The sequence below is a fragment of the Rhinoraja longicauda genome, chromosome 23 (assembly GCF_053455715.1).
Source record: "Rhinoraja longicauda isolate Sanriku21f chromosome 23, sRhiLon1.1, whole genome shotgun sequence".
Classification (NCBI taxonomy): Eukaryota; Metazoa; Chordata; class Chondrichthyes; order Rajiformes; family Arhynchobatidae; genus Rhinoraja; species Rhinoraja longicauda.
Genome location: NC_135975.1, coordinates 4,840,796 through 4,862,975, shown reverse-complemented (window position 1 = coordinate 4,862,975; position 22,180 = coordinate 4,840,796). Strand labels below are relative to the sequence as shown.

Sequence of the window (22,180 nt, the reverse complement as noted above, 5' to 3'; positions counted from 1 at the left end):
CCTGGACACTGTAGGCCCGGACACTGTAGGCCCGGACACTGGTGGTGCTGGCTCGAAGGGCCGAATGGCCTACTCCTGCACCTATTGTCTAATGAACGGTCCATTTGAAGGAACATGAGGAGGATGATGCTGGAGAACATGGAGGTGAGTTTCTGAAATGAGTGGTCCTGAACAGTAGATGGCAGTGTGCGCCACATCAAGCTACAGACTGATGGCCTTGCTTCGGCCTAGTTACAACCCCCCCACCTCCGCTCCTCCCTCCCCCCTCCCATAAGGCAGGCACCCCCAGGCCCATGTGTACTGTACCTGCCAGTGCATTAATGTTATTTAACCCAACTGTGGCTCCAGCCAAGCCTTGGAGTGTTCCCAGAGATGTCAGCGTGTTCATGGCAGCTGCTGTGCCAGAGTTATTAGATCCTACAGGAGATGCGGAAGACAAGGGGAGAAGAAGAAGAGGAAGAAGAAGAGGAAGAAGAAGAGGAAGTGGAAGAGGAAGAGGAAGAGGAAGAGGAAGTGGAAGAGGAAGAGGAAGAGGAAGAAAATAAACCATTAACACTGGACCTGCGGAGAAAAAGGAAAGCAAACGACCCAAATGCTCCCCGTCCCGTCCCATCCCCTGGACTGGCTGTGAACGATCACTACAAACACTTCACCTCCCCCTCCCGTTCCCACACTGACCTTTCTGTCCTGGGCCTCCTCCACTGTCAGAGTGAGGCCACACACAAATTGGAGGAACAGCACCTCATATTTCGCTTGGGCAGCTTACACCCCAGCGGTATGAACATTGACTTCTCTTGACTTCAAGTAACCTTTGCATCCCCTCTCTCTCCGTCCCTCCCCCACCCCACTAGTCGTGGTACTAGTTTCACTGTCAACTTGTTGAGTTTCACTGTCTATATACGTTGGTTTCACCTAGCCCACAGCCAACAATGGACCGTTTCCTTCATCATTGTTACTGTTTAGCATATGTTTCATTCATTTGTTCTATAATCTCACTACATCACTGTCTATATCTCTCATTTCCCCTCTCCCATGACTCTCAGTCTGATGAAGGCCCAACCCAAAACATCACCAATTCCTTTTCTCCAGAGATGCTGGGAAGCAGAGTGACAGGTACACCAAAAAGGGGGAGGCAATTGGCAAGGCTTAAGATGGTTGGTACAGACTTGGGGCATGGGGAGTGGGGAGGAAATAAGAACTGAAGAACACTAGGAGATCTTCCAAGTTCCATTTCAACTTTGAGATACCAGCTCTGTGGCTCTTCAGTCAAGTCAATTTATACCGTAAGATCGAGGATTTTGTGTTGTTACTTGCAATTTAATTTGGACAGGCAACCTCTCATAAATGCATGGTAGACACAAAATACTGGAGTAACTCAGTGGGTCAGGCAGCATCTCGGGAGAGTAGGAACAAGTCTGAAGAAGGGTCTTGACCCGAAACATCACCCATTCCTTCTCTCCCGAGATGCTGCCTGACCCACTGAGTTACTCCAGCATTTTGTGTCTACCTTCGATTTAAACCAACATCTGCAGTTTTTTTCCTACTCTCTTTCACGAATGCAATCTATCCTTCACTCCACCTCCTACCCCCCTGTTCAGAGTTTGTTCTAAGGCAAGGTTTTATTGCCATCTTCCTCATTGTGGCAGCAATGTAGCTCCTGTGTGCATTATGTAGCTCCTTCAACGCTGCAAAACAACCAAATCTATCTCACAGCAGAATGAGAAATGCGAAAAGTAATATGTCAGCCTAGTTCAGGAAAAACGAGGAGAAGCCGGGACAAAGGGAAGTGTCTCGGGATAGGTGGAGGGTAAGGTTGCCAACTGTCCCGTATTAGCCGGGACATCCCGTATTTTGGGCTAAATTGGTTTGTCCCGTACGGGACCGCCCTTGTTCCGTATTAGGCCCGCGGGGGGTGTTATAGGCCCGGACGCTGTACGTCCAGAAAGTGTAGGCCCGGAGGCCCGGGCGCCGCCTGACGGAGGTTGCGTAGCAACCCACCTGCCGGCCCGGGCCGCCGCCATTGGTGGAGCGGGAGCATGTGGCCGCTGGCTGGGTGAGGTCACGTGGGGCGCTGGGTGATGTCACCTTGTCCCTTATTTGGGAGTGAGATAGTTGGCAACCCCCTAGTGGAGGGGTTGAAAGAGGCAATTGTGGATCTAATGGCAGATGAAACAGGGAGGCCAAAAGTAGAATAGAATAGAATATAATTGGCTGGGTAAATGTAAAAATTGTCCCTAGTGGGTGTAGGATAGTGTTAATGTACGGGGATCGCTGGGCGGCATGGACTTGGTGGGCCGAAAAGGCCTGTTTCCGGCTGTATATATATGATATGATATGATAATAAATTAATTAATTCATAAACAGCAAGACTATCACCATTACCATTGGTAATTTAGTCTACCCTGCCAGATCCGATTCTATCTCCATCCATCTCTCACCTCTCCCCAATTTAGCTCCAAATACCTCCCCTTCAGTATAAATGACAAAATAAATTACAACATTTGTGTACAATCTAAATATACGAGTCAATATCTCATGGTGACGCAATCCCTCTTGTGGTGGGAGCAAGATGTTGCAGCAAAACCCGTTCACATGTGTTCAAGAGAGTTCGATGGAGCTCTGAGGATTAATGGAATCAAGGGGTACGGGGAGAAGGTGGGAACAGGGTACTGACTCTGGATGATCAGATCCGGTGCTGGCTGGAGAAGGGCCAAATGGCCTTCTCCTGCACCTATTTTCTACGTTTCTATAGGGAATTTCCATTACTCAGGTGCCAAAGTAAAACCGGGCAAGACTTTGAGAGGTTGTAAATAAGTATATTTTTACACATGAGGTCAAGTTTGGTCTTCAGGTGGTATGGGTGGATTGTCATTGTGAGCTCGTACCTCCGAAGACTCATTTCCACCAGAATAACTGCGCTTCTTATGGTAACCTGGAATGTAAGCATGCCACATTGCAGGTGAATTATTCCACCAGTGACAGAGTGCATTATTACATGTCGCTCAGTTCTAAGTGTTAGCGGTGGAATCCGTATTGGAAGGAGGCCGAGGTGCCCACGCTGGGCATTCAAACTGGAGTGGGCTATTTGCAAGTTTATACTGTCACAGAAATCGAAGATAGCGTGTGAAATACATACCAGGCATCGACTGCTGACTGCTGGCACCCCATTGCACTGCGGGAACAAAGGTACAAACATTCACCAACGGCCGCAGGTTGCTTCTACCTTCTTTACAAGAGCATGCTTTAAGTAACAACATATCTGGATTGTCAATGTCCCCTGCATCAACGCGGTCTTCACAAGTCCTCTTGCAGCACATCCCCGGCAGATTCGAGACAATGCATGATCAGATCAAGATCGCTGCCCTTCCAGCAACTGCGACTTGAAAACGGCGCCAAACTTGCGACTCTGTACACTGTCTCGGTGTACTACTGCTGCACGCTTGGACTGTACCCGAGATGCTCATCTAACATATATCGAAGTGCTTACGTATAGTGATACTTGCACTGTACACAAAAAATGAATCTCACCGTTACATACAGAATAGTGAAAGGTTTGGATAGCGTGGATGTGGAGAGGATGTTTCCACTAGTGGGAGAGTCTAGGATTAGAGGTCGTAGCCTCAGAAATAAAGGACGTTCTTTTGGGAAGGAGGTGAGGGGAAATTTATTTAGTCAGAGGGTGGTGAATCTGTGGAATTCTTTGCCACAGAAGGCTGTGGAGGCCAAGTCAGTGGGTATATTCAAACCAGAGATGGATAGATTCTCGATTAGTGCGGGTGTCAGGGGTTATGGGGAGAAGGCAGGAGAATGGGGTTAGGAGGGGGAGATAGATCAGCCATGATTGAATGGCGGAGTAGACTTGATGGGTCGAATGGCCCTATTCTACTGCTATTCCTTATGTCCTTATGACATTGGTACATGGGACAAATAAAGTACCATGCCATAACATAGATTCATCCGGCCACTCTCTGCTTTAGTATACCATCCCTGTTAAGTGTATCATTCAAGGGCTTTATTCACAAAATGCTGGAGTAACTCAGCGGGTCAGGCAGCATCTCAGGAGCGAGACCCTTCTTCAGGTTGAGACCCTCTTCAGACTGATGTCAGGGGGGTGGGACAAAGGAAGGATATAGGTGGAGACAGGAAGACAGTGGGAGATCTGGGAAGGGGGAGGGGAAGAGAGGGACAGAGGAACTATCTAAAGTTGGAGAAGTCAATGTTCATACCACTGGGCTGCAAGCTGCCCAGGCAAAATATGAGCTCATTCAAGGGCTCGTTTTCATTGACTACACCCGCAGGACTACTTTGGCTGAGGTGCTGTCTATCGGTTCTCACTCACCCACCTCAACATACACCTCACTTAATGCCAACACAAGCAAGCAGGCACTCAATGATAAGTTCACAGAGTCAGGCTGTAAAGTGGGAACCACTGGCTGGTTGTAATTAGTTAGTCTGAAGAAGGGTCTCTACCCAGAACGTCACCTATTCTCGTTTGTCCAGAGATGCTGCCTGACCCGCTGAGTTACTCCAGCATTTTATGTCTATCTTCGGTAGAAACCAGCATCTGCAGTTCCTTCTTACACATAATTATAGTTTTTGTTTTGTTGCGTCAACTCTTGTATAGAAACATAGAAACATAGAAAATAGGTGCAGGAGTAGGCCATTCGGCCCTTCAAGCCTGCACCGCCATTCAATATGATCATGGCTGATCATCCAGCTCAGTATCCCGTACCTGCCTTCTCTCCATACCCCCTGATCCCTTTTGCCACAAGGGCCACATCTAACTCCCTCTTAAATATAGCCAATGAACTGGCCTCAACTACCTTCTGTGGCAGAGAATTCCATAGACTCACCACTCTCTGTGTGAAGAAATGTTTTCTCATCTCGGTCCTAAAAGACTTCCCCCTTATCCATAAGCTGTGAAACCCCTAGTTCTGGACTCCCCCAACATCGGGAACAATTTTCCCGCATCTAGCCTCTCCAACCCCTTAAGAATTTTGTAAGTTTCTATAAGATCCCCCCTCAGTCTTCTAAATTCCAGCGAGTATAAGCCTAGTCTATCCAGTCTTTCTTCATATGAAAGTCCTGCCATCCCAGGGATCAATCTGGTGAACCTTCTCTGTACTCCCTCTAAGGCTAGAAGGCTTGATCAAACAACTCTGGTTTTGGCTAGGCACATAGTCAATGATTATTCAACACAGTACTGAAGGAATGCCCCTTAAGATAGGTTCAGGCACTGGTCCAAGCGAAGGTACTTTTTAGAGATAGACAACAGACAATAGACAATAGGTGCAGGAGTAGGCCATTCAGCCCTTCGAGCCAGCACTGCCATTCACTGTGATCATGGCTGATCATCCACAATCAGTACTCCGTTCCTGCCTACTCCCCATATCCCATGACTCTGCTATCTATAATAGCTCTCTCTAACTCTCTCTTGAAAGCATCCAGAGAATTGGCCTCCACTGCTGTCTGAGGCAGAGAATTCCACAGATTTACAACTCTTCTGTCCTCACGTGACTGCGTGTAAGATTGGGGCACGTTACAATGTTAACATACAAGTCGTTGCCGTTGAGTAGAGCTTTCTTTGGGCAGTTTGAATCCTGATAAGGTCTGTAAGGCCTGGATGGAGAAGATATGGAGAGGACGTTTCCCGTAGTGGGAGATTCAAGGACCAGAGGGCGCAGCATCACAACAAAAGCACGTATCTGTGGAAATCATTGCCACAGGCGGCTGTGGAGTCCAAGTCATTGGGTGTCAACAAAGCGGAGATTGGCAGGATCTTGATCAAAGGTTACGGGGAGAAGGACGTACAACGAGATCTGGGTGTCCTAGTGCATCAGTCACTGAAAGGAAGCATGCAGGTACAGCAGGCAGTGGAGAAAGTCAATGGAATGTTGGCCTTCATAACAAGAGGAGTTGAGTATAGGAGCAAAGAGGTCCTTCTACAGTTGTACCGGGCCCTAGTTAGACCTCACCTGGAGTACTGTGTGCAGTTTTGGTCTCCAAATTTGAGGAAGGATATTCGTGCAATTGAGGGAGTGCAGTGTAGGTTTACTAGGTTAATTCTCGGAATGGCGGGGACTGTCATATGTTGAAAGACTGGAGCGGCTAGGCTTGTATACACTTGAATTTAGAAGGATGAGAGGGGATCTTATCGAAACATATAAGGTTATTAAGGGGTTGGACACATTAGAGGCAGGAAACATGTTCCCAATGTTGGGGGAGTCCAGAACAAGGGACCACAGTTTAAGAATAAGGGGTAGGCCATTTAGAACAGAGATGAGGAAAAACTTTTTCAGTCAGAGAGTTGTAAATCTGTGGAATTCACTGCCTCAGAAGGCAGTGGAGGCCAATTCTCTGAATGCATTCAAGAGAGAGCTAGACAATAGACAATAGACAATAGGTGCAAGAGTAGGCCATTCGGCTCTTCGAGCCAGCACCGCCATTCAATGTGATCATGGCTGATCATTCTCAATCAGTACCCCGTTCCTGCTTTCTCCCCATACCCCCTGACTCCGCTATCCTTAAGAGCTCTATCTAGCTCTCTCTTGAATGTATTCAGAGAATTGGCCTCCACTGCCCTCTGAGGCAGAGAATTCCACAGATTCACAACTCTCTGACTAAAAAAGTTTTTCCTCATCTCTGTTCTAAATGGCCTACCCCTTATTCTTAAACTGTGGCCCCTGGTTCTGGACTCCCCCAACATTGGGAACATGTTTCCTGCCTCTAACATGTCCAACCCCTTAATAATCTTATACGTAGAGCTCTTAAGGATAGCGGAGTCAGGGGGTATGGGGAGAAGGCAGGAATGGGGTACTGATTGAGAATGATCAGCCATGATCACATTGAATGGCGGTGCTGGCTCGAAGGGCCGAATGGCCTCCTCCTGCACCTATTGTCTATTGTCTAAAGCAGGTGAATAAGGATGAAAGGGAAATGGCGCAGACCCAATGTGCTGAATGGTCTCATTATGCTCCTACGTCTGAATGTGTCTTATACTGCTATGGTTTTATCAACGGAGATTTAATTACTGGGAGTTTTACTTTGCTTTTCCACTATTTCTGTCCCGGCTGCCACTCTTCCAGGTCCCCTGGTGTGTAGGAACATTGGGTCCGTAGGAGGTTGGCGCTTGTGGTTCAACCGTACTTTATTTGCCACAGGTACCGAGGCACAGTGAAATTCGTGTTTGTACGGAGTTCAGTACAAGTATCATGATACATAAGCGCTTGTGATGGAGGAGGAAGCCAGAGCACCAGGAGAAGAACCCACACGGTCACAGGGAGAAGGTGCAAAGTCCACACACACACACACACACACACACACACACACAGACAGCACCCGAGGTCAGGATCGAACCCGGGTCTCCGGCGCTGAGAGGCAGTGGTTCTACCAGCTGCACCACTGTGCCGCCCTAATTGGCCTGTCCATTGGTGGCTGAAGAAGGGTCTCGACCTGAAACGTCACCCATTCCTTCTCTCCAGAGATGCTGCCTGACCCGCTGAGTTACTCCAGCACTTTGTGTCTATGACCGTCGGTGCGTTGGGTTGGAGAAGGTGACAGTGACAGGGAGGAAGCAGGGTGGAATTCTCTGCCACCGAAGGCAGTGGAGACCAGTGGAGACCAGGGGGAGTTCGATATAGCTCTTTGTAAGGCTGACGGAATCTGGGGATGTGGGGAGAAAGCAGGAACGGGGTACTGATTCTGGATGAACAGTCATGATCATATTGAATGGCGGTGCTGGCTCGAAGGGCCGAATGGACTACTCCTGCACCTATTTTCTATGTTTCTATGTTTCTAAAACATGGGGGGGGAGAGAGGTGAAGCAAGACATTGCATCACTCAGACAGACAGTTGGTCTAAACTGAGAGCCTGGAGCAAACCTGCGCTGCATCCAGCACTCTGAGTGCTATCTCCTGTCCTTATCAGATGACAACAGACAACCTGGTGATCAATAATACTGAATGAAGCCAGAGCCGTAAGCTGTGCAGGGTGGTTAAGTCTACTGACAGGGACACAATGGAAAGATGTTTTGTGGAAAGATGCTGGCTTTACAGACAATAATTACGGAGATAAGACACAAAATGCTGGAGGAACTCAGCGGGGACAGGCGGCATCTCTGGAGAGAAGGAATGGGTGACGTTTCGGGCCGGGACCCTTCTTCAGACTGAGAGTCAGGGGAGAGGGGGGACAGAGAGATGTGGAAGGGTACGGTGTGAAAACGAGAGATTAAAGAGGACAAAGCTCAAGGGAAATGTAGAATGGATGATTGTTAGCTGAGGGGAAGGTGATAGCGAGGCATACAATCAATAATATGTAATCAGGAAGAGAGTGAAAATGGGAGGGGGGGGGGGGGGGGGGGGGGGGGGGAGGGATGGAGAGAGAGGGGAAGCAAGAGTTGCTTGAAGTTAGAGAAACCAAAATTAATACCGCTGGGTTGTAAGCTGCCCACGCGAAATATGAGGTGCTGTTCCTCCAGTTTGCAGAGGGCCAATTAACCTTCAAATCTGAACATCTTTGGGATGTGAGACAATTTGCAGAAATCAATTAACCTATGCCGTTAATAGTGTGGGAGGAAACCGGAGCACCCGGAGAAAACCCACATGGTTACAGGTAGACAGCACCCGTGGTCAGGATCGGACCCGGGTCTCCGGCGCTGTAAGGCAGCAACTCTACCGCTGCGCCACCGTGCCGCCCCAGCCCATTGTTAGAACAATCCGATTGTACAGAAAATGAATAGAGACTCGGTGGCAGTGGAACTTCTGCCGAGATGATTGTCTGCCGCTCCAGGTGACATCTTTTCCCTTTCTCTTGGGCCTCTGCGTGAAGTTCCGCCATTTGTCGGCATTAATCTTTGATGCTGCAGCCTCTGAGAGTGTAGAATTAGCTGTGGGAGGGAAGGGGTGGGGTAACTCGTTCATTTTAGCCTCGATAACGTGGCAGTGGGTGGGTGGGAGGAAGTGGCGACTTAGATGTTTATCGAGTCTGTTAGGTATCGCTGGGATAATTGTTAGAAGACATTTTATAATTTAAGAGAAAAGGGATTCCCACCTGCCTGTGTTTGACCCACATCCTTCTATATCATCCTATCCATGTACCTGTCTAATCTATACACTAAAACTCTCGTTTGTTATCTTGTTTGTGACTGAACTTCAGCCAAAGCGGTACACGATAGCACGACAATTTTAGGCCCACCTTACTCACCATTGCCACTTTAGTGATAATGCAAGTAGTTTTATTGAAATCGGTGTTATATTTTTTAAGTTATTCACATTTTAAAGTTTAAAAGGAGGGGAGAGGGAGTGGGGGAAAAGGGAGGGGGGGTTTGAGGAGAGAGGGGAGGACGGGAGGACAGGGTGCTGCACCAATGCAGGAGAGATTTGGGCCCAACGGGTCCACTTCGTCTAGTTGTTTCTTAAATGCTGTGTTAGTCCCTGCCTCGACTACCTCCTCCGGCTGTTCGTTCCATACACTCACCACCCTTTGTTTGAAAAAGAGTTTGTAAATTTTAGGAGAAGAATTAGGGGCATTCGGCCGATCATGTCGACTCCACCATTCAATCATGGCTGATCTCTCCTTCCTTAACCCCATTCTCCTGCCTTCTCCCCATAACCACTGACATCCGTACTAATCAAGAAAGTGTCAATCTCTCCCTTAAAAATATCCACTGACTTGGCCTCCACAGCCGTCTGTGGCAATGAATTCCACAGATTCACCACCCTCTGACTAAAGAAATTCCTTCTCATTTCCTTTCTAAAGGTACGTCCTTTTATTCTGAGGCTGTGGCCAATGTTCCTAGTCTCTCCCACTAGTGGAAACATCCTCTCCACATCCACTTTAACCAGGCCCTTCACTATTCGGTACGTTTCAATGAGGTCCCCCCCCATCCTTCTGAACTCCAACGAGTACAGGCCCAGCGCCGTTAAACGCTCACCACATGTTGTCTCAATCATTCCTGGGATCATTCTTGTAAAACACTCTCGTAAACATTGTGATAGCACCTGCCTCATCTATCTCCTCTGGTAGCTTGTACCACCACTCTTTGTGTAAAATAGTTAGCCCTCAGGTTCCTATTAAATCCATCCCCCCTCATCTTAAACCTATGTCTTCTGTTTCTTGATTCCAATCCTCTGGGCAAGAGACTATATTCCTCTTATGATCTTGTGCACCTCTGTAAGATCACCCCTCACTCATCCTCCTGCGCTCCAAGGAATAAAGTCTTAGGGTGCTCAACTCCCCCCGAATGTTCAGGTCCTCGAGTCCTGGCAACATCCTCGTAAATCTTCTCTGCACCCTTTCCAGCTTGACGACATCTCTCCTCTGACAGGGTGACCAAAACTGAACACAATTCTCTGAGATAGACACTAAATGCTGGAGGAGTAACAACTCAGTGGGCCTGTCTGGCCCGCTGAGTTACTCCAGCGTTCTGAGTCCATCTTTGGTGTAAAACGCAGCATCTGCAGTTCCTTCCTACGCAATACTCGAAGCCTGGCCTCACCACGGTCGTACTGGGACTGCCAAGTGATGCGGTAAAACAACTGGACGACATAGGTTGTCACTTAATTTTGTGGCAGCCCAGACGTCCTTTTGCATTAGTCTCTACGCCAGTCAATCTCAGATGACAATCAGCCAAAGCACGCAGTACAATGTAGGATTCAGATGGTTCAGATGAGAAACGTGTGAACAACTGACAGTCCGTGTGTGAATCCGCAATGTTTCCAGATCGCACTCAGAGTGTTCCTCTGTCCCCTCATCTGCTCACACGCACCGACAGGTTAAATATAATAATGTAGCACAGCTGCATCATCTCTATTTATACAGTAACCTCACATTTATACAGTAACAATATCTCAAAGAGTATCGCACCAGGTTTAGGCATTAAGCCAAACGTTGGACGGAGATAGGTTTCAAGATGCATGGGATTCATGTTCATAAGTTCTCGGAGCAGAATTAGGCCATTCGGCCCATCAGGTCTACTTCGCCATTCAGTCATGGCTCATCTATCTCTCCCTCTCAACCCCATTCTCCTGCCTTCTCCCCATAACCCCATGATTCATGTTTAAAAATGTATTGGAAGGTCTATGTTGCAAGGCACAAAGTGCTGGGTTGGGAACCTTCTTCAGACTGAAGTTGCCTCGGAGAAGGTTGACTGTTTTATTCCATGGATTGTGGGACTTGTGATGGGAACTAAAGGCCATGGATTAAATCATCTCAGTGTTGGACAGGGACAATCATTCGAGGTTGAGGTTGAGCTAGTTGGTGGATCCTGTCAACATGCAGATACTTGCATTGTCCTTTAAGGGCGGCACGGTGGCGCAGCGGTAGAGTTGCTGCCTTACAGCGCCAGAGACCAGGGTTTGATCCTGACTACGGGTACTGTTGTCTGTAAGGAGTTTGTATCTTCTCCCTGTAACCTGCGTGGGTTTTCTCCGGGTGCTCCGGTTTCCTCCCACACTCCAAAGACATGCAACTTTGCAGCTTAATTTAGCTTTGGTTATAATTGTAAATTGTCCCTAGTGTGCAGGGTAATGCTGGTGTATTATCGCTGGTTGCAGAGACTCAGTGGGCCGAAGGGCCTGTTTCAGCGTGGCATCTCTGATGTTGCATCTAAAGATGTTGCTGAGAGCCGGCGTGCAGAGGGGAAGCCTGGCACAGATCGTTAAGGTCAGTTGTAAAGAGCATCTACTGAAGGTCAATTTGCAGAATACCCGTTAATCTTGGCCAGAAATCTCAACAAATTTTACAAGAATGATTCCAGAAATTAGTAGGTTAACGCAAGACGAGCGCTTGACAGCAACGTACAGAATAATGAAAGGCCCGGATAGAGTGGATGTGGAGAGGATGTTTCCACTGGTGGGAGTCCAGGATCAGAGGTCACAGCCTCAGAATTAAAGGGGGCTCTTTTAGAAAGGGGGTGAGGAGGAACTTTGCTAGTTAGAGGAGGGTGGTGAATCTGTGGAACTCATTGCCACAGAAGGCTGTGGAGGCCAAGTCAGTGGATATTTTTAAGGCAGAGATTTTAAGGCAATTGATTTCACTGCACATTTATGAGTACGTGACAAATAAATTGACTATTGATTATTGACAAATTTTTGATTAGAACGGGTGTCAAGGGTTATGGGGAGAAGGCAGGAAAATGGGATCAGGAGGCAGGGATTGAATGGCGGAGTAACTCGATGGGCCGAATGACCAAACTCTACTCCTATAACTTGTGAAATTTATTTTTGTTTGAAGAATAGGAAGAGGGGATGTTCAACGAGATCTGGGTGTCCTAGTGCATCAGTCACTGAAAGGAAGCATGCAGGTACAGCAGGCAGTGAAGAAAGCCAATGGAATGTTGGCCTTCATAACAAGAGGAGTTGAGTATAGGAGCAAAGAGGTCCTTCTACAGTTGTACCGGGCCCTGGTGAGACCGCACCTGGAGTACTGTGTGCAGTTTTGGTCTCCAAATTTGAGGAAGGATATTCTTGCTATTGAGGGCATGCAGCGTAGGTTCACTAGGTTAATTCCCGGAATGGCGGGACTGTCGTATGTTGAAAGGCTGGAGCAATTAGGCTTGGATACACTGGAATTTAGAAGGATGAGGGGGGATCTTATTGAAACATATAAGATAATTAGGGGATTGGGCACATTAGAGGCAGGAAACATGTTCCCAATGTTGGGGGAGTCCAGAACAAGGGGCCACAGTTTAAGAATAAGGGGTAGGCCATTTAGAACGGAGATGAGGAAGAACTTTTTCAGTCAGAGAGTGGTGAAGGTGTGGAATTCTCTGCCTCAGAAGGCAGTGGAGGCCAGTTCGTTGGATGCTTTCAAGAGAGAGCTGGATAGAGCTCTTAAGGATAGCGGAGTGAGGGGGTATGGGGAGAAGGCAGGAACGGGGTACTGATTGAGAGTGATCAGCCATGATCACATTGAATGGCGGTGCTGGCTCGAAGGGCTGAATGGCCTCCTCCTGCACCTATTGTCTATTGTCTATTGTCTATTGTCCCGACCCGAAACGTCACCTGTCCATTCTCCCCACAGGTGCTTGCCTGACCCGCTGAGTTACTCCGGCACGTTGTGTGTTTTGCTCAGGATTCCAGCATCTGGTTCCTCACGGCCTCATTTGAAAATATCTTTCATTTATAGAAACTATCTGAACAAGTCTGGGGAATATCAATTAATTTCTGCTGAGCTGCCAAGTATTTCCAGCACTTTCTGTTTTCCTTTCAGTTCCCTTTCCCGCAGATTGACTGTATGATCAACAGCTTTCCATTTCAGGAACATTCTTTCCAGAGCCAAACCTAAAAATACCCATCCTCATTAGTCATAGCCGCAACACTTTAGATATTCAGAGTGCAAATGTAAATTTTGAACCTGTCAAAAGTTAGAGTCATAGCGAGTCACAGAGTGATACAGTGTGGAAACAAGCCCTTCGACCCAACTTGCCCACGCCGGCCAACATGTCCCAGCTACACTAGTCCCACCTTCCTGCACTTGGTCCATATCCGTCCAAACCTGTCCTATCATGTACCTGTCCAACTGCTTCTTAAATGATGGGATAGTCCCTGCCTCAACTACCTCCTCTGGCAGCTTGTTCCGTACGCCCACCACCCTTTGTGTGAAAAAGTTACCCCTCGGATTCCTACTAAATCTTTTCCCCTTCACCTTGAACTTATGTCCTCTGGTCCTCGATTCCCCTACTCTGGGCAAGAGACTCGGTGCATCTACCCCACCTATTCCTCTCATGATTTCGTACACCTCTATAAGATCATCCTCCTGCTTTCAAAGCAATAGAGATCCAGCCTGCTCCCTGCAGCTCACATCCTCTAGTCCTGGCAACACCCTCGTAAATCTATTCTGAACCCTTTCAAGCTTGACAATATCTTTTCTATAACATGGTTCCCAGAACTGAACACAATATTCTAAATGCGGTCTCACCAACGTCTTATACAACTGCAACATGTCATCCCAACCTCTACACTCAATACTCTGACAGGTGAGTTAAACACATATGTTTGCACACATGCAGAAACCTAAACATGTACATGTGTCGTCTGTGAACTATGGACCGTCACACCACACGTGACATTAAATTTGCCCCTTCCCCAGTAATGGGATCTTACAGCAAGTTCAAAGTTGGGGTGTTTTCTCCAGCACCCCTGAAGATTTAGGGGAGTCCGGGTGGAAGAATATCAGATTATGAGAAGCATAGATACAGCATGGTGGCACAGCGGCAGAGTTGCTGCCTTACAGCGCCAGAGACCTGGGTTCGATCCTGACTACGGGTGCTGCCTGCATGGAGTTTGCACATTCTCCCCGTGACCTGCGTGGGTTTTCTCCGGGTGCTCCGGTTTCCTCCCACACTCCAAGGACCTGAGGGTTTGTAGGCCTAATTGCCTTTTCAGTAAAAGCTTTTCATTGTTCCATGGTACACATGACAATAAACTAAATTAAACCAAACTAAGCAAATTGTAAATTGTCCCGCGTGTACACGATAGTGTTAGTGTACAGGGTGTAAGAAAATAACTGCAGATGCTGGTACAAATCGAAGGTATTTATTTCTCAAAATGCTGGAGTAACTCAGCGGGTCAGGCAGCATCTCAGGAGAGAAGGAATGGGCGACGTTTCGGGTCGAGACCCTTCTTCAGACTGATGAAGGGTCTCGACCCGAAACGTCACCCATTCCTTCTCTCCTGAGATGCTGCCTGACCTGTTGAGTTACTCCAGCATTTTGAGAAATAAATTAGTGTACAGGGTGATCGCTGGTCAGCGTGGGCCTGGTGGGCCGAAGGGCCTGTTTCCGTGCTATCTCTAAAGTCTAAAAGATATTTAGTGAGAACATTTTACTGAGGGAGGAGATGTCAAGGACACACAAAGGGTGGTAGGTATTTGGAACAAGCTGCCGGAGTAGGTAGTTGAGGCAGGGATTATTACAATGTTTAAGAAACATTTAGACTTTGGACATGTTGGGCGGGGTGGGCAAGTTGGGCCGAAGGGCCTGTTTCCACTCTGTACGACCCTATGGCTCTATAACCATTTTAACAATATTCCCAAAATATTCAATACTATTCATAGAATTCTGACAATCGTCAACTGGATGAAATGTCAAGGAACTTATTATAAAATGTGCCTTTCTATTGCAAACCTGCTAAATCTCCGGACTTAGTTCAGTCTCAGTTTCAGTTTAGTTTACCGTCAGGTGTATCGAGGTACAGTGAGAAGCTTTTGTTGCGTGCAATTCAGTCAGTGGAAAGACAAAACATGATTATAATCGAGCCGTCCACTGTGTGCAGATACATGATAAGTGAATAACGTTCAGTGCAAGGTAAAGCCAGCAAAATCCGATTAAAGATAGTGCGAGGGTCACCAATGAGGTAGATAGTAGTCCAAGGACTACTCTCTGGTTGTGGTAGGTAACGTTCTCAGTTCAGTTCAGTTTATTGTTACGTGTACCGAGCGAGGTACAGTGAAAAGATTTTGGATGGTTCAGTTGCCTGACAACAGCTGGGAATAGTTCACTGTTTTATGATTTTTCCACCTAATGCGTAACAATACTTTACATCAACAAGCAACATAAAACAGCCACATAAGATAGACACAAAAAGCTGGAGTAACTCAGCGGGACAGGCAGCACCTCTGGAGATAAGGAATGGGTGATGTTTCCACAGTCTGAAGAAGGGTCTCGACTCGAAACGTCGCCCATTCCTTCTCTCCAGAGATGCTGCCTGTCCCGCTGAGTTCCTCCAGCATTTTGTGTCTAACCACATCCATCTGTTGCCGCAGAGGGCGTGGGGTGAGTGTGCGCTGGGTTACCTGGGCTTGTGAGGGCACCGAGCCCGGCAACTGCAGAGAGTGGGTTGACGTTTGTGGTCGCTGTGTTCTGTGCTGCTGCCGCTGCCGCTGCCAGCGTGGCTAAGTTCTGTAACTGTAAGGCATTCATTCCTAGGGGAAAGCACACACAGAGAACACAACACCGTTAGCAGAGTCTAATCGCGAAAGGAACGTCGCAACACAAATACCCACTGCAGACTCTGGAGATCTGGCAGCGCAGGGCAGCTGCTGCTTCACAGCGCCGGAGACCCGCGATGGATCATGGCTGGCTGTGTGTGTGTGTGTGTGTGTGTGTGTGTGTGGGTGGGTGTGTGGCTGTGTGTGTGTGTGTGGGTGTGTGGCTGTGTGTGTGTGTGTGGGTGTGTGTGTGGGTGTGTGGCTGTGTGTGTGTGTGTGTGTGTGGCTGTGTGTATATGTGTGTTAATGTGTGTGTGTGTGTATGTGTCTGCGCGTGTGTCTATTTGTATGCGTGTCTGTCTGTGTGTGTGTCTATGTGCGTGTTCTATCTGCCTGTGTGTGTGTCTGTGTTAGTGTGTGTTAATTTGTGCGTGTGTGTCTGTGTTAATGTGCGTGTGTGTCTGTGTTAATGTGCGTGTCTGTCTGTGTGTGTCTGTGTGCATGTACTTGGCTGTTTGTATATGTCTGTGTGTGTGTCTGTGTGGGTGTGTGTGTGTCTGTGTGTATGTATGTGTGACTGTGTGTGTGTGTGTGTTTGTGCGTGTGTGTGTCTGTGTTAATGTGTGTGTGTGTGTCTTTGTGTGTGTGCTTGGCTGTTTGTATGTGTCTGTGTGTATGTCTGTGTGCGTGTGCGTGTGTCTGTGTGCGTGTGCGTGTGTCTGTGTGTCTGTGTGTATGTCTGTGTGCGTGTGCGTGTGTCTGTGTGCGTGTGTGGGGTTAGGACGTTCTCCCTGTAACTGTGTGGGTTTCCTCCCTTGTCCCAAAGGTGTGCGTGCCGGTTTGTAGATTAATTGGCCCTCTGTATATTGCCCCCAGTGGGCAAGGAATGGATGGGAAAGTAGGATAACATAGAACTGGTGTGGACGGGTAACTGATGGTCAGTGTGGGCTCAGTGGGCCGAAGGTTCTGTTGCTGTGCTGCATGACACAAACGTAATCAAAAGTGGGAATGGATCATTTTCCAAGTGCGTTTCACTATATATTGTCTATCATGTTCCCCAGAGATGCTGCCTGACCCGTTCAGTTATTTCAGCACTTTGTGCTTTTCTCAAGATTCCAGCATCTGCAGTAAAATTGCCCCGAGTGTATTGTTATTGAGTTGAGTGTTATGGTGACGAGAGTATAATTAGTGTAAATACGCGTTTGATGGTTTGCAAGGATTTGGTGGGTCTCCATGCTGTATCCCTCCATGACCCTGTGAAGTGCTGGAAATAATCAGGAGGTCAGTCAGAATCAGTGGAGAGAGAAACAGAGTTCATATTTCAGGTTTATTATTGTCACGTGTACCGAGGTACAGTTAAAACTCAAGTACAATCGATGTAGTTCTCAGTATTGTAGTGCACCAGTTCCACATGAGAAATGAGGTGAATTGGACAGTAACCTATGTCCTCAATGAGAAAGAGGTGAATTGGACAGTAACCTAGCTAGGAGGGGAAGAAACTGTCCCTGTGTCTGGTGGTGTGCACTTTCATGCTTAGGTACCTTCTGCCAGATGGGAGCAAAGAGAGGAAGGATTGATCGGGGCTCATGTTCAATAGTTCTAGGAGCAGAATTAAGCCATTCGGCCCATCAAGCCTAGTCCACCATTCAATCATGGCTGATCGACCTTTCCCTCTCAACCCCATTCTCCTGCCTTCACCCCACAACCCCTGACATCCGTACTAATCAAGAATCTGTCTATCTCTGCCTTAAAAATATCCATTGACTTGCCCTCCACAGCCATCTGTGGCAATGAATTCCAAAGATTCACCACCCTCTGACTAAAGTCATTCCACCTAATCTCCTTCCTAAAGGCTCTGGCCTCTGGTCCTCGCTTCTCCCACTGGTGGAAACATTAATAGACAATAGACAATAGGTGCAGGAGGAGGCCATTCAGCCCTTCGAGCCAGCACCGCCATTCAATGTGATCATGGCTGATCATTCTCAATCAGTACCCCGTTCCTGCCTTCGCTATCCTTAAGAGCTCTATCTAGCTCTCTCTTGAATGCATTCAGAGGATTGGCCTCTCTGACGGAGGTTTGCAGCGGTTGATTTACTGCCTTACAGCGCCAGAGACCCGGGGTCGATCCCGACTGCAGGTGCTGTCTGTACGGAGTTTGTACGTTCTTCCCGTGACCAGCGTGGGCTTTCTCCGAGATCTTTGGTCTCCTCCCACACTCCAAAGACGTGCAGGTATGTAGGTTAATTGTCTTGGTGTAAATGTAAAATTGTCCCAGAGTACGTATATAGGATGTGTATAGGATGTGTATATTGTGTGTAAGATGGTGTTAGTGTGCGGGGATCGCTGCTCGGCACCGACTCGGACAGCCGAAGGGCCTGTTTGTGGGCTGTATCTCTAAACTAAACTAAATTACGAAAGGAAAAGACTTTGCGACTGTTGACATTTGTGGTTCTCCTTTAACTGCCACGAAAAATAACATTATCTTAACTCCCCTCTCAGCTGTAAATAACTCCGTTGCGAAGCAGAGAGCAGCTTTCCTGCAACACGCTGGGTCCTGCCCTGAACAATAATGTAAATGCTAGTCTTTGAGTGGCAGACCTTAATTAACAAAACAAAGGAATAAAATTAGACCTCGGGAACTATCTCGAAACTCCCAATAGAGTAAACATGGATGCACTTTAAAGGCTGCTTCTGGAGTTCAGGCCTTATGAAGCCAATGGAAGAGAATTTCATTAGAGCACTAGACCAAGTGAACCCGCTGGGCCCAAACCTCTCCTGCATTGGTGCAACACCCTCTCCTCCCTCCTCCGTCCTCCCCTCCCCCTTCCCTCTTCCTCTCCCCTCCCACTCCATCTCCCTCAACCCCCCCTTAGCCTCCCTCCTCCACCCTCCCTAGAAGATAGATTTAACCTTTAAAATGTGAATAACTTAAAAAATATAACACCGATTTCAATCAAAACTTCCTTTAGCACCAAAGGGACGACGGTGAGTAAGTTGGGCATAAAATTGTCGCGCTATCGTGTACCGTTTTGGCTGTAGTTCAGGAACAAACAAACAAACAAACGAGAGTTTTAGTATATAGATTAGGGCGGCACTGTGGTGCAGCTGGTAGAGCTGCTGCCTCGCAGCGCCAGAGACCCCGGTTCGATCCCGACCTCGGCTGCTGTCTGTGTGAAGTTTGCCCTTTCCCCCTTCGACTGCGTGGGTTTCCTTCGGGTGCTCTGGTTTCCTCCCACAACACAAAGACATGAGGGTTTGCTGTTTGATTGGCCCTCTGTAAACTAGCACTAGCGTGGGTGAGTGGATGAGAAAGTGGAACATAGAACTAATGGGTTTGTACGTTAATTGGCTTTGGTAAAATTGTAAATTGTCCTCAGTGTGCAGGATGGTGCTAGTGGTTGGTCGGCACGGACTCGGTGGGCTGAAGGGCCTGTTTCCACGCTGTATCTCTAAAGTTTAGTTTAGTTCAGTTTTGAGATACAGCGTGGAAACAGGCACTTCAGCCCACCGAGTCCACACCGACCAGCCCATTAACACTATCCTACACGCACTAGGGGTCAATTTACACTTATACCAAGCAAATTAACCTACAAACCTGCACGTCTTTGGAGTGTGGGAGGAAACCGAAGATCTCGAGGAAAACCCACGTCATCACGGGGAGAACGTACAAACTCCGTACAGACGGCACCCGTCGTCGGGATCGAACCCACGTCTCTGGCGCTGAAAGGCAGCAAATCACGTTGACCCCATCACACTCCTCTCAATCCAACCACACTACGACTATGGGCGCCGTCTGTACGGAGTTTGTACGCTCTCCCCGTGACCTGCGTGGGTTTTCTCCGAGATCTTCGGTTTCCTCCCACACTCCAAAGACGTACAGGTTTGTAGGTTAATTGGCTGGGCAAATGTAAAATGAAATTGTCCCCAGTGGGTATAAGATAGTGTTAATGTGCGGGGATCGCTGGTTGGCGTGGACCCGGTGGGCCAAAGGGCCTGTGCCCTCACTGTAGCTCTAAAATTAAAACATTCATCTTAATCTGATCACACCCATCTCAATCTGATCATACTCATCTTAATCTGATCACACCCATCTCAATCTGATCATACTCATCTTAATCTGATCACCACTCATGTAAATCTGATCACCACTCTTCGTAATCTGATCACCACTCATTTTAATCCGATCACCACTCATTCTTCTAAAGCCTGCTGGAGTTTCCCCAGCCACTCTTCGTACCACAACATGCAGGCACCACTAAATCGCATGTTTAACAACTAAACCCGGGCAACATTTCCACTTCCAAGTTGTTGGGAACTTGCAATGAAAGCTGAATATGCTGTAAACCGGAAGCCTGTTGGTCAACATCTTATCATATCATATATATACAGCCGGAAACAGGCCTTTTCGGCCCTCCAAGTCCGTGCCGCCCAGCGATCCCCGTACATTAACACTATCCTACACCCACTAGGGACAATTTTTACATTTACCCAGCCAATTAACCTACATACCTGTACGTCTTTGGAGTGTGGGAGGAAACCGAAGATCTCGGAGAAAACCCACGCAGGTCACGGGGAGAATGTACAAACTCCTTACAGTGCAGCACCCGTAGTCAGGATCGAACCTGAGTCTCCGGCGCTGCATTCGCTGTAAAGCAGCAACTCTACCGCTGCGCTACCGTGCCGCCTCTTCAACGAGCAGCCAGGACAGGTTTGGAGGGATATGGGCCTAAACGCAGGCAGGTGGGGCTAGTGTAGGTAGGACATGTTAGTCGGTGTGGGCGAGTTGGGCCAAAGGGCCTGTTTCCACGCTGTAAGACTCTGTGACTCTATGACTCCAAAATAGTTGCCAGTTTAAGTGGAGACGATTAAACTCTGATGTAGGTCTGCAATAACAATAGTTGGTCTTCTAAGTGCCAGGAGATCTCCTCCTGTGTGTTTACAGTTTCCTGTTTTGGTCCACGCTTTTCCAGAAACTGAAATGTTTTCTTTCTGTTCCTCTCACACATCTCTGAACATTGGCCAAAATAAGGCCCGGAGAGACAGACTAGTGGGGACATTTGACTTAATTCTGTGCGTTTATTAAAAGAAAATGTCAGGAATTGCAAAGCCACAAAAACGTATCCTCTGGGATTAGTACTGAAAATGCAAACCTACATCACATGATTGAAGCTGTTTTATCTTCGTCCACTTGGCCAAGACAATCTTGTATAGCACGGGGGTCAACTGCTAAGGATTCGCACTTGTGGCACGGTGGCGCAGCGGTAGAGTTGCTGCCTTACAGCGAATGCAGCGCCGGAGACTCAGGTTCGATCCTGACTACGGGCGCCGTCTGTACGGAGTTTGCACGTTCTCCCCTTGACCTGCGTGGGTTTTCTCCGAGATCTTTGGTTTCCTCCCACACTCCAAAGACGTACAGGTATGTAGGTTAATTGGCTGGGTAATATGTAAAAATTGTCCCTAGTGGGTGTAGGATAGTGTTAGTGTGCGGGGATCGCTGGGCGGCGCGGACCCGGTGGGCCGAAGGGCCTGTTTCTGCGCTGTATCTCTAAATCTAGAAAAATCTATAAATTTAACTCCGCCTTCTGGTACTGTTTGGATGTTTCTTTAGGTGCCTTCTCTTCATAAACGTGGTTGGTAGATTAGTTCACCATTCTACACTGCCCCAATATGGGTTGGCACGGTGGCACAGCGGTAGAGTTGCTGCCTCACAGCGCCTGAGACCCGGGTTCGATCCCGACCACGGGCGCTGTCTGTACGGAGTTTGTACGTTCTCCCCGTGACCTGCGTGGGTTTTCTCCGGGTTCCTCCCACACTACAAAGACGTACAGGTTTGTAGGTTTATTGGCTTACTAAAAAATAGTAAATAGTCCCTAGTGTGTAGGATAGTGTTAGTGTTTCAGGTGATCACTGGTCGACAAGGACCCGCTGGGCCGAAGAGATTGCTTCTCTAAAGTCTAAAATCTATTGACCTCCCATCTCCCTCATCAGAGACCTGCAGGCGCTGTCTGCACGGAGTTTGTACGTTCTCCCTGAAACAGCATGGGTTTTAACCGGGTGCTCCGGATTCCTCCCACACTCCAAAGACGTGCAGGTTTGAGGGTCTACCAGCTTAGTTTAGAGATACAGATACAGCGCGGAAACAGGCCCTTCGGCCCACCGGGTCCGTGCCGACCAGCGATCCCCGCACACTAACACTATCCTACACCCACTAGGGACAATTTAAAAAATATATATATATTCACCCAGCCAATTA

General features: G+C 47.9%; 1 protein-coding gene across 11 annotated transcripts in view; it reads right to left on the bottom strand.

Moving 5' to 3' along the window:
• celf2 (cugbp, Elav-like family member 2) overlaps nt 1–22,180 on the bottom strand; it is a 714,069-nt gene that overhangs the window by 16,168 nt on the left and 675,721 nt on the right. For all 11 annotated transcript variants that reach the window (XM_078419503.1, XM_078419505.1, XM_078419504.1 and 8 more), the window contains 3 exons: nt 15,793–15,921; nt 3,137–3,172; nt 307–417 (listed from right to left, as the gene is read on the bottom strand). In XM_078419503.1, coding sequence (XP_078275629.1) covers nt 307–417; nt 3,137–3,172; nt 15,793–15,921 — 276 coding nt within the window. The remainder of the gene's footprint in view (nt 1–306; nt 418–3,136; nt 3,173–15,792; nt 15,922–22,180) is intronic.